Raw genomic sequence first — 12,691 nt, forward strand, 5'->3', positions numbered from 1 at the left:
TTCCGTTTCTCTTTCAGCCCGTGTCCCAAATTTAGCGATATCCGAGTTCCTAACCCGTACTTCTTGTTTGTGTGGTTCTTTTATCACACTCGTCGTGGGGCTTACTTTGCACACAGTGCTTCCTGGTGCTAGCACCTCATATAGGCCATCCAGGTTCTTCTTTTGACGTTGGTTATCGTGTAGCTTGCGAGCCAACGTCACCTGCACGCTACGTTCAGAGCAAGGGATTGGGCGGCAAACGGCGTCTGAACTAATGAAACGTTCCTCTCCGTCGTTTCGTTTCTCTTGCTCAGTTCTCGCAAGGGTACTTGCGGCGCAAATGACACGCTCAATCTCCGTGTCAGAACATAGAGCCGTATCCGCCCACTGTTCTTTTGTCAGGTAGGAGCGGCCCGGAATTGTATTTTCGTCTAAATAATAATTAATTATTGCATTATAATTGAGGTTTTTACTATCAGATTTAGTTGTGATATTTGATATAGGTGTGTAACATTTTCTACCGAAGTGTGCTTCAAATGGTGTGATATTTATTGTTTTTTGTTTTGATATTCTTAATCGTTGTATTATTGCTTTTAGAGAAGTTTCTAAATTAAATTTTTTATTTAATTGTGATTTCATGCAAGATAATTGTCGTTTAATTGTTTGAATAATACGTTCTACTAATCCGATTGCTCTATGATCTTTCGCTGGTGCATATATAGGTGTAATTTTATTTTCAGTACAAAATATCTCAAACTTTTTTCCTGTGAAACATCTAGCTTGATCTAATCTAATAGTTCTAGGTACTCCGTGTTGATATATATATATATATATATATATATATATATTATATATATATAAATATATATATATATATATATATATATATATTTAAGAATTTGAATACATTTGGGCCTGATGCATTATTTACTATTTCTGCTGTGGGGTATTTAGAATATCTATCTATACTTGTAATAAAATATTGCTCTATGCCTTTCTCATTTAAAATTGGTCCATCAAAGTCTAATTGTGTTTCGTCGTTTGGTTCACTACATTTAGGTAGAGGTGTCCATTTGCGGTGCGGAATCACTGATTTGAGGTTCTTACCAATTTCCGTGCAAGCTTTGCACTCACTGGATTTTTCCAGTATATCTCTGTGGATGTAGGGCCACCAGATATTTTGGGCTAGGGAGATCATGGCGAAACTTCCTGGGTGTGTGGAGTGGATATCTTCCAGCACCGCGTCCTTGATTGATTTGGGTATGGCAATTCTTTCATCGAGGCAGACACACCCATGTTTGACGCTTAAATCTCACCAATTTGAGAAAAGATAAGGGCTTATCTCTTGTAATCGATCCGCGTCGTTTCTGATCACACAGTCCCTCACTTCTTTTAGTATCGCATCCTTTCCTGTCAGTATGGTCAAGAACTTCTTACTGAACACTTTATTGAGTGTCTAAGTAAACATCATGTCGTCGGCCTCCTCTATCATACTACCAGGTGGGGTTTCTGTGTGTGATGTTGTATTGGATCCAGGTGTTGAAGGAGTCGTGTCTGAGAAGGTTACTCTCGCCTTTGTAGGGGTTGATTTAGAGCGGGTTGCTTTGACGTTTGACATTGTTTTTTTACTGTTTATTGAATTGTTTGATATGAGAGATTTATTTTGTTTATTCACAAAGTAGTGTTTTGTAGGCTGAATTTGGGCAAAAAGCGAATAATTTTTGTGTAAGTGGTATTTATACTTAGGAATTTGTGCTTTCGCGCTTAATTCAGTGTTATTAGGTGGATTACTTGATTTAATACCATTAATGGGCTGTATTGGGGATAATTGTTCAGATTGTTCACATTCTTTACTGTCTGACATTTGCACCTCTTTTGCAGCGAATTTGTTAATGGATTGTGAATTATTGACTTTACGATTATTTAGTGCAAATTGTAGTTTTGTAATTTTAAGTGGCATTTGCGACGCAAATGGGCGTTCAGAATGTGAATTAATTTTAGATTGGGGAGTGTTAATTGCGGTACGAATGGTGTTTTCAATGGTGAAGTAGTTAATTGTGATGCAAATGCTTCCTTGCAATTAGGTGAATTAACACTTAGTGATGTGGGTAATCGCGGTGCGAATGGTCGTTTTACTTTTTGCAAAGGCAAATTTGACTTTAAAATGCTTTTAAATTTTTTAGTTGCTGTCTGTTTATTTATAATTAGATATTTCATTGAATCACGGATTTTTGAAATTGTTGCTACAACAAAATGTTCGTCGTATGTAGATATCTTTTTAGCTCTGGCAAATGGGTTCCTGGAAATGTAGTCAACGAGGCCCATTTTTGCACCTGGCATATGTTCAATTGTGAAATTGTACGGAAGTAATCTATCGATCCATCGAGACAGTAGACTATTGTATGATTTGTTAGATCGATGTTCTTTAAGTATGGACAATAGGGCTCTATGATCCGTCACTACCGTAAAATTTTTTCCGTACAAATAGTATTTAAAATAGTCAATTGACCAAACTATCCCCAACAGTTCCAATTCATTGACACTGTAGCGTTCTTCCGTTGAATTGAGAAATCGTGACGCGAATGCTATTGGCTTCCGACCATCTGGTGTGTTTTGTTCTAATGCTACACCCAATCCTGAACGTGAAGCATCACATTTTACTCGAACATCCAATTTTGGATTGTAATGGCTATTTTCTGTACTGTTTGCGATTTTTTCTTTAATCAGATTAAAATGTTTCGTGTGTTCATCTGTCCAGATGACTTTTACAGATTTCTTTAAAAGTGGTCTAAGAGGGTGACATAATTGTGCTAAGTGTGGTATAAATTTGCCGATGTAGTGTACTGACCCTAGAAATGATCTAAGTCGTTTTAGTGTTGTTGGTGGTGGTATTGTTAAAATTGCTGCTGTTTTGCTTTCTAAAGGTGATATTCCAGTCTGTGTAAATTTATAACCTAGCCATTCTATTTCCGATTTAGCAAAGTGACATTTCTGGAGGTTAATTCTTAAGTTATCGTCATCTAATTTTCTGGGACACTTGTAAACGTATGCTAAATGGTCTGCTTCAGTGCCGGTACTAACGATTATGATATCGTCCAAGAAACAGTATGTGTTTTGCAAGCCTATGAGTGTGTAATCCATAGCTTTTTGGAATTCTGCCGGCATATCTGTAAGTCCATAAAAACCAGTTTTGAATCTATATGTACCAGTAGATTCGCCACATATGATGTTAAAATTACAGTGTTTTGCTGTGTCGTGATGCAATTTTAGTTGACTAGATGCATACTTTAAGTCTAATGTGGTGAAATATGCTTGTTGGCCGTTTTGTGTATTTGTAGGGTGTTGTGAGATGGTATCAATTAACATTTCGATATAAGGCATTTGGTATTTATTTTCATCTATTGCTTTATTTAGTACTTTAGAATCTAATGCTAGCTTTATCGACTGATCTTTCTTCACTGTGATTACGATCGGGGAGATAAAATGTTCGTCAGAGCAACTAGATAGTTTATCGATATGACCTTCACTCTGTAATCTTTCTAATTCTTCTGACACTCTAGGTTGGAGATTTATCGGAACACGTCGACCTTTTTGATGCTTTGCTGTAAGCTTTTGATGAAATTTGATTTCGCTACATGTGTTTTAGATAAGCCAATTCTTGATACTAGATGTGGAAATTGCGTCGCGATTGTCTCTTTAATTTTACATGTAGAATTATTGATGTTATAAACACATTTACCAGTTTCTGGTTGTTGTTGAACAACTGCAAGTCCCAATGTAGTGAACAGATCTCTTCCGATGATATTTTTGTGCCCATCGTCTTCCACAGTCAGCATTGCTGATGTGTCTTTCCATTGATTGTAGATTACTGTGGTTTCCAAGTGCCCAATGACTTTGATTGGTTCGTTTGAGAAAGTTTTCAAATTCCTTTTTTCTGTTGTATCTGTCCATTTGGCTGATTTTGTGGATCAGATGATTTTGTTCGCTAAACTTTTTGTTATGATGCTGACGGCACTTCCAGGGTCAATTAAAGCAGATGTTCTTATTTCCCCAATTTGCACTTCCACATTCAGTGGTTCCAATTGATGAACTGGATCAGAAGAAATCGCCCCTACATAGTCATCTGAATCACTATCATAGTTTGAATCGTACACCGGTTCATACAATTGTTGATAGCTTGTTACATAGTTGACGGATTCTTCATCATCACTTTTTTCCGGCGATTGATCGATTTGGTTTACATTTGATTTTTGGTTTTTTGTATCGGATTCTGCGACTTTTTCGGTTTGCGGCATTTTCTAGCGAAATGACCCATAATACCACAATTATTGCATTTCTTACCATTCGCGGGACAAATCTGCTTATGATTGTGACTCCAACGGAGACCACAATTCATACAAACACTCGTATATTGATAATTTTGAGGGACAGTTGGGTAGCGTGTGAAGTCTCGTTTTGTTGAAGATCCATTCGCGTTGCGATTGCGTACTGGGTTACTATTAATGAAATTCACAGAAGTAGTACCTGACATCAAGTTTTGGTTTATTTTCTGCTGATTCTGCGCTCCCATTTCCATTTGTATGGCTATCTCCAATGCTTTTGGTGGTTCTACTGTTTCCTTCAACAATTCTTTTTGAGTCTCGTGATCATGCATATTTAATATGAATGCATCACGAATCAGCGTAGTTTTTCACTTCCAAGATTGCAATTTTCCGCCAATTCTATGAGACGACCATAGAAATTTCCACCGACTCTCCTTTTTGCTGCTTACACGAGTAGAAAACGAAGCGATCGTAAGTTATATTACGAACCTTTGTGAATGAGTCCTCCATTGCCTGCCACAAGTCTTTAAAAGGTTGTTTCTCTATCTGAAATTGAGGGTATTTACTCTTGAAAATCCGCCGTCCCTCTGTACCAATGCTCAGATATAGCAACGATATCGTCTTCTGCTCACAAATTCCCCACGGTTTGTCTCCACAGAGAATCCCAATTTCTTCAACCTTTTTACAACGGTTTTGCCAGTTTACTTTCAATTGCTGATTTCGAACTTTACGATCTCTTTCCGTTGCCTGTGTGTGGTTTTCTACCGGTTCTTCGTAGGTAGGTTCAGGCGGGTAAGTCAACGTTGCAGGGGAATCATTTAACAGGGTGTCTAATTGTATCCCTTCCTTAGCAAGTAGAGCCAGTTTCCATTGCTGCGTCCATTTGTCCCACGTCAGAGGAGGTGTTGCTGTCGGTTTCTCCCAAAATGCTTCTATGTGGAGTGGTGTTTTCTTTGAGTCCGCTGCTGACTGCGCCATGTTATACTCATACACAATGAGTATAATCAATTGAATTGCAAATGCTCTCGTACAAGTTGAGATAGGCACTTGCGCCGCGAATGGCAAGTTTAGTCGTTAAGTTCAAATGGTTATTTTCTAGAATGGGCAATCGCGGTGCGATTGACTCTAGTCGAAACTACTGAGCTCAAATGAGAAACGTTTGCAAGAATTAAATTAGACTGAGCGTTAGCGCTGCAAATCGGAGAATGAAGAATAAGAATGATACAATTTAAGAAAGAAGGTTTGTTCAAAGTTTAATCACGCATAACGGAAGCAACTCTTGGATTTGTTTATATCGTGAACGAATGTATTTCCTTTACAGACAGAGTGAACAAACAATCTCTCTGTCGTTTTGAGCATCAGTTCCATATTTTCTTTAATTTGTGCATGAAAGACGTCAATGGAATATTTGTAAAAAGCAGAAATACAAAACTCTGAATGTAATCTGATCGCAAAAATTTGATTAAAATTGAAATCGTTTTCTGTTTTCAAAGTTGGTTTCAAAAATTGATAATTTTGTTTTTAATTGTTTCATTGGATTTTCGTTAACTGAAAATTTCTATTTTTACTATACTGAGAACTTGCATGCAACCTAGCTAAATAAATTCAGGCATTTAGTTTTGTTGCCAACCAATGCATATAATGACTAAATACCTTTATTGTTTAGTTTTCGAATTGACACTTTTCCTTTTTCAATTTATTTTCGGAGCAGGTCTAGAACCTTAAAGCTCAAGACAGAAAAAAACTCCTAAATTCTTTGATATTTACTCATATTGAGAATAAAATATTATTTGAAAAGAGCCCCAAAAAAAATTCTCTTCAATTCGCTACCACAAATATCTGTTTTTGTGAATTCGTACGAATCGGGCGAAAAATATAGAAGAGGGATAGTATTTCCCAACTTATATTTTTGCATTTCGTTGTCTCGTATTGAATACGATTTTTTTAATTATTGACATGGATCCCGCTCCAATTTTATTGCAATTCTCTCAAAAGGCTTTTTTAGCTTTTTTTCAGATACCAAAGAAAGTGTTTTTAAATATTAATCGTGCCTGTAGAGATATAGCATCGAGATGTTTGCATTTTCTTCGAGATTTGAACAATTTTCACCGTTAGTGATTTTCTTCATCCTGACATAAACATATTGCAAATGGGGCATAGACAGAGATTATCGGTATCTTGAATGCCTCGCAAAAAATAAATTTAAACTATTAATATACTGACCAGAAATCGAAAAAGCCACGTAAAAATTCTTTTTACAATACCAGAAATCGGTCGTTTAATTAGAATTGTACAAAAAAATTAACCAAAACATTTTTTAAAAACTGGAAAACTTTTCAAAAGAATTTTTTGTCGATTAAGTCGAATTAGCAAGATCTGGTCTGTTTTATTTTGGTGTTTTTCTTCAATATCAAGTATTTTAAATGTTGTGGCAGCAATTTTTTCCACACTGATGACTAATTGAAAAAAGTTAAGAAATTTAATGTCAAATTGTCAATGGCCTACTATTGCTACATAATAATAAATAAATAATCTCTGCAATTTCTACTCACCGTATGACCGTTTACATCAGCGAGAATTGTTTCAACAAATTTGTATTTGCAAGAAAAGAGCCATGAACAAAACAAAAATCAATTCATTCGGATGAATGAAATATACTACGGTATCAAAAAGTTACTTACAGTTACTTACAGCTCAGAGTGAAAATTTGAAGTTTTGATTTAAGTCATATTCTCGATGTTTAAACTTGGTAACTTCAAAACATGGTTAATCAGCTTTGTTCTCGTACTGTCTGTCATGATTTTGCGATTTCCAAATGCCGACTTAAATGGACAAAATACAACTCAATATAACCAAAAGCAGCGATGCTTATTTTTAATATCAAGATCACTCGAACAGCGGGAATATAGACGTTGCCAAAACCGGTTCGAGTAATCCCCTTCTGGACTAAGTGTCGTATGAACGAGAGGAGAGGACAAAAGAAAAGGGAACCATCGGTTTGCATTCTTTTTAGCCCACAAACGTGCGCGATACATAACAACTGAGCCTAAATTAGAAACAGTTATCTAAATTCTGGAAGTATTATAGTTATCCAATCTTACTTTGCACAAGTTCCGCTGCTTAAGTTCTGACTGGCATTGCATCTCTGAATCCTAAAAAAACAGCTTGAAATAAAATTAACTAGAAAACATTTTTATACGCAGCTTGTTGAAAAATCCGGATAATCAGTTTGGTAACCATAACTTGATTTTCAGGTCTGACGCAAATACAAATCGGATGGGTCACAGCTTCGCCAGACATTAGCAGTCTCGTTTCGGCTTTCTTCATTGCCAGTTTAGTCTCTCCTAGTAACTTGAAGTTTTTCAACCTAATTGGGATGTTATGGGTGTCCGTGTCTATTGCCTTATTTGGATGGTCTGCTTCGTGTGATGACGCTCAAACATTTTTTATAATCTGTTTGGCGTGCAGATCTGTAAACGGAGTTGGAACTTCGCTTATACAGAATACGGTGGTTCCTTTAACTGCCAGGATGTTTCCCGACAAATCAAGGAACTGTTTTGAAATTCCTAAGCTAGGAAATTGAAAAGACATCAGTTTTCCTTTGTTTCAGCTTTAGGTTTAAAAGCTGAATTCCCCGGTTGGGGTGCGCGATCAAAGCCAGGTCTGATGAAATCCAGTAGAGTTGCGTATAAGATAGTATCAGACCATTTAGAACAATTTTTTATTTAATCAGACACGCATAGGGGGTACCAGACCCAATTGAGTACAAACCCAGTTGCTGAGTTGACGATGTCGCTGGGTCACGCTTACCCTCTGTGCGCAACCCAAGTCTGTCTAATCGAAGCTGGCAGGCACCTTGACCTGGCTTCTGCTCTGAAATTAAAACAGTGTAATTTGAAAAACGCAACTCGTTGTACTTTTCGAGGAAACTTTTATGGTAATGCTTTTGTCTAAATCAATTTTCATAGGATCGATGAATTTTAAGGTAAACTAATTTTGGCATTTGTTTCATCCCTAGTGATCGAAGAATTCAAAATCTTGCAAGCAATCTTGGAAGGAAAGCATACTACTTGCAATCTTCTTGCAAGATTATTGCAAGATTTGAATCATATTGCAAGAATCTTGCAAAATTTTGAATTCAGCTTGCAAGTATCTGGCAAGATTATGAATACATCTTGCAACTTTCTTGCAAGATTTTGAATTCTTCTATATATTTTTGCCTGGCTACCTGGCTACATTCGGCGGTTGATCGAACTGAAATATTTAAACAACTGATGGAAAATCTAAATAAGTCTGGTTAAAAACCGATTTTTTCGAGATTTTCCACTATGATTTTGTGGTTAATCTCACCTCTTTTTTCATTCCGATATTAGAACCAAGAGTGGCGGATTTACTGAAGCAAACTATAGAAGTAATGATATAGTACGGCAAAAAAATCCAATTACACAGTTCTTCGAAACAAATAAAACGACAAAACCAGACAAAAAAACAATATGAGTACAGTATAGCAAACAAGTTGCCGGAAAATATTATCAAGTGAAGTTGAATACTGACTCTTTTGGAGATTTCGCATTACCATTTTGGTGGTTCTTTTCTTTTTTCATTCCGGATTTGATGAGACCAGCAGCGGTGGAGCTAAACTATAGGAGAATTGATATAGCACGAAAAAAAACAGCGCTTACACAGTTCATCGAAAAAACAATTAGACAAATTCAGACAAAAAGAAATCAGTATAAATTGAAAATAGCAAACAGGTTACCCAAAAAAAGATATCGAAATGCATGCTTGTTAAGTAGAGCTCACGTGAAGTTTTTCTTTCCTATCGCGCAATTGTGAAACTGTTGTCAAAGTTTTCTAATGGCTTATATGGCATTGTTTTTGACTACTCGTATGATTTTCAAAAAAATGGACGCCTTTGACTTTACTAAAAAGTAATGAACAGTGCATTTTTCTCAAACCCAAACGTTTCTAGGTTAAAAGATCTCAAACGACATAACATCTAAAATGCTCTAAAAAACAAGTGCAAACAAAAAATGGTTTTTATCCTGATTTTAATCAAAAATTATCTTTTCAGACAATTAGGATATAAAACAATGTTAACTTAGCGCTGCAAAACTTAATTTTCGCCAATTAAAAAACTATAATTACATTCATTCAAGATACTTTCAAAAATAATAATCTTTTTTATATAATAATAATTTTTATAATAATTTTTATAACTAATAATAATAATTTTTTTATACTATTTCCATTTGAGCCAAAATTTTGATCGCTGATTCAGAACTTCAGTTAGAAGTTTTTAAGCATGAACGTGATGTTTGATTAGCAGAAACAGCAGTATCAATAAAATTTAACTATCATAATCATATCAGCAAATCAGCATGAGTTCAATAAAATTAACTGAATAAAAACTAACTAACTGTTCGAACAAACTGTTTATTTTCTCCAGAAAGTCTTGAAGTTACAAAAACACGTTTTTGCTAACAATGCAAATGAATTTAAAGGAACGTTATCTGAAAAAGTGAAAGTCCCAAAAATTCCAAATTTAGGAGTTTTGTAAATTTTTGTTGAACCTTAAATTGACAATTGACCATTTCAATCTTAATCAGCCAATTAAATTATCAGGATTTTGTAAGTTTACCAAAAGACTGAAAAAAGTTTTATGTTTTGTCAAAAAATGGTAGCTTATCTAGAATTTTCACGTTTCAAATTTCAATCCTTTATCAATTGTTCTGTATGTTTTAGTCTGTCGCTAGTTCTGCAGGTTTTAATTAAAAGAAAATTTTTCTATTTTATGTCACTTAGATTTCTGTTTTCTAAATTAAGGCTCATAATCTGACCATGAGATAAGCAGCGCTTTGAATTACAGGGCTTCGGACATCCTTCCTGTTTAAAACTCGTTTTTGAAAATCATGGAATTTAAAAAAACTGCTGTCTCTCATTGTTTGTTTTTGAAGAAATCACTGAAAAGTGATGCTAAACAAACTTTTCGCAGTCAATAGGGAGCGCATTATCACTAAATGTTTTCTTTTTAATATGTATACCGAATATTATGACTTTGAATCTTGAAAGGTTTTTTGAATTTAAAGTAATTTGTAAACGAGTTGGTACAAAATATTGTAAATGGCAAATGCTAAAAAAAGGCAAACATTTGCACCTAATTTTATCTGTGATCGCAGCATAGATTTTTCCGTGGCAACAAGTTTAGCGCGCCAAGGTCAGGCTTATCACAAAACAGTTCCTGTTTGTAGCACAGTCACAGCAATCATCCATTTCTCATTTGGTCTGGGCTTGCTAGCTGGACCCCTCTTGGGCAGTGTAGTTCTACCTCTTCTGGGCTACGAAGCACCCTTTATAATGACAGGAATTGCCGAGGGTATTACGTGTATTTGCGCATTCTTTTTTGTACCCTCAAAAGTGAATAACCCTCTTGTAGTTGCGACCAAAACCAAAATCAGCAACACGGAATTCCTACGATTCTTTGTCAAGCCGCGAATTTTGCTATTTATTATTCCAGAAATGATGTTATTCTCAACAATGGGTTTCCGCGACAGCTCTTTTTCAACGTATTTACAGCAAAATTTGGGAGTTTCGAAGAACAACACCGGCTACGCGTTTTTACCCTTCTCAGTCGCTTACGTTTTAGCTGCGCCCGTGTTTGGGTTTTTAGTTCGACACGGGTTCGGAATTTTCCTTCTAATCTCTGGGCAAATTTTTGTCTCAGTCGCTCTTTTTTGTTTTTATTTACCCAATTTGGCGAGCAGCCTTGAAGATCTGGCCTTTGTATTACCGATGCTATTCGTATTTGGGGTTTCTGTATCGTCCATATTCAACCCGCACTATTTACTGGTTGAACAAATTGCCCTGAAAGAAGGTTTCAAGAACCCGGGCGAAATCAAAACTCTCGGAGCGTCCTGTTACAATTTGATGGCTGCCTCAAGCCGGGCAATGGGGGCTTTCGTATTCGGAGGGTACATAAACGACGAATTTCAATTTTACAACACTTGCTTAATTTATTCATGCATTTTGGCAGGAATGGCCACGTGGCAAATTGCCTATTTGTACTTTGAGTGCTATATTAGGAAAATTTACTATCAAGTTTTAGGTTACATCGATTTTGATGAGTCCGGAAAAGAAGTTTCGGAGCAGTTTGAGCTGGGCGAAAGTCTCGCAACTTCGGCTGGTTCACACTTTAAAAGTTCGCGCACCGGAAGCGTTTTCTCGCGCAAATCAAGAGCAGAATCTATTTTTTCAAGTGTGTACAAATCATATGACCAGATGCCTGCCTTTTAAATATCAGGTTAATAAACTTAATAAAAAGTGCAGTTTTCATAACATGGTTGGGGAAGTCAATGAAATGAAAAATCAGTTCTATTGAAATCCCAAGTCGAACTAGTGGTCTCAGGACAAAGTATGCAACGCCAAAACATCCAATGTGCCAAAACTCCCAAAATACACCCAATATTTTCCTTACTGTTAAAATCATCAGAACGATGACAAAGCATAATAGGACTTTTGTGATTTAAAAAACAATTTAAAAATTCTGTGTAAGGATGAGCTCTTACTTAACCATAGCTCCAGGTTGACCATAGCCTGACCAATGTTGGCTGCAATGATGGTACCACGTGAAAGTTTGTGACGCAAAAAAAAGTGGCCATAGTCACCAAAAAAAGAGCATTCATGCTCACTAAAAGAACAGTCTGAGATGTGGGGAAAAATGGAGTCCAGGCCTCCCTTGAAAAGCATTGCGCTTCTGGATGGTCTGATTTGGTTTGAATGTATGTTCACCAAATAAATACAATTATAAAAAACAAAAGCTATTTCATTTGACCATGCCTCAACGGCCCCTAGGACTTGATATGACACTATCATAATGGAACGCGAGATCCAATTATTCGCTAAAGAATGGTAAAAACTGATTTTAAATCCAACTTCTATTTTGTAACATGATTATTAAACGAACAGATGAAAGGGAATAAATTGGGTGTTATTTCATTGGGTATATTAATACATTCGGTATTTTGGTATTCCGCAAGTTGTGTTGTAACCAAATACGTATTCAAAAATCTGAGTAAAATGAATGATTCAATATTATAAAGTTGGCACTTTTAAACGGACTGTAAGAACTGTTTTTGATCATGGGAATTGAAAACTCCGTAAAGTTTTTGAAAGCAATTGAAAAGCTCAACTTAAAAAAACTATTTCGATGCATATCATATATTGTTTGATTGGAACCTTGTCAAAAGGGCAAAGTGCTGCCCTTCCTATATTCTATAAAAATTATTGGTTGAAAAAAATTACTGTCTTCGAAAATGAGGCAACCTTCTTTCAAAACGCGGTAAATACTCATTTTCCCAAGAAAATTAACTCAATTGTCATTTTTCAGGTAG

General features: G+C 35.9%; 1 protein-coding gene across 1 annotated transcript; it reads left to right on the forward strand.

Annotated features, from left to right (window-relative positions):
• The first annotated feature begins 5,519 nt into the window (after positions 1–5,519).
• Positions 5,520–11,594, forward strand: LOC142357666 (MFS-type transporter SLC18B1-like). The gene is made up of 3 exons (XM_075409219.1): positions 5,520–5,541; positions 7,556–7,853; positions 10,556–11,594. The coding sequence occupies exons 1-3, from the start codon at positions 5,520–5,522 to the stop codon at positions 11,592–11,594; spliced, it is 1,359 nt and encodes a 452-aa protein (XP_075265334.1).
• The last annotated feature ends 1,097 nt before the right edge of the window (positions 11,595–12,691 follow it).

The sequence above is a fragment of the Convolutriloba macropyga genome, unplaced genomic scaffold (assembly GCF_964194025.1).
Source record: "Convolutriloba macropyga unplaced genomic scaffold, txConMacr16.3 SCAFFOLD_2517, whole genome shotgun sequence".
Classification (NCBI taxonomy): domain Eukaryota; kingdom Metazoa; phylum Xenacoelomorpha; order Acoela; family Convolutidae; genus Convolutriloba; species Convolutriloba macropyga.

Coding starts and splice junctions, on each gene's coding strand:
- LOC142357666 (XM_075409219.1), top strand. CDS start 5,520: ATGATACAATTTAAGAAAGAAG. Junction 5,542..7,555: donor GATACAATTTAAGAAAGAAG/GTTTGTTCAAAG, acceptor CTTGATTTTCAG/GTCTGACGCAAATACAAATC. Junction 7,854..10,555: donor TTTCCCGACAAATCAAGGAA/CTGTTTTGAAAT, acceptor TGTTTGTAGCAC/AGTCACAGCAATCATCCATT.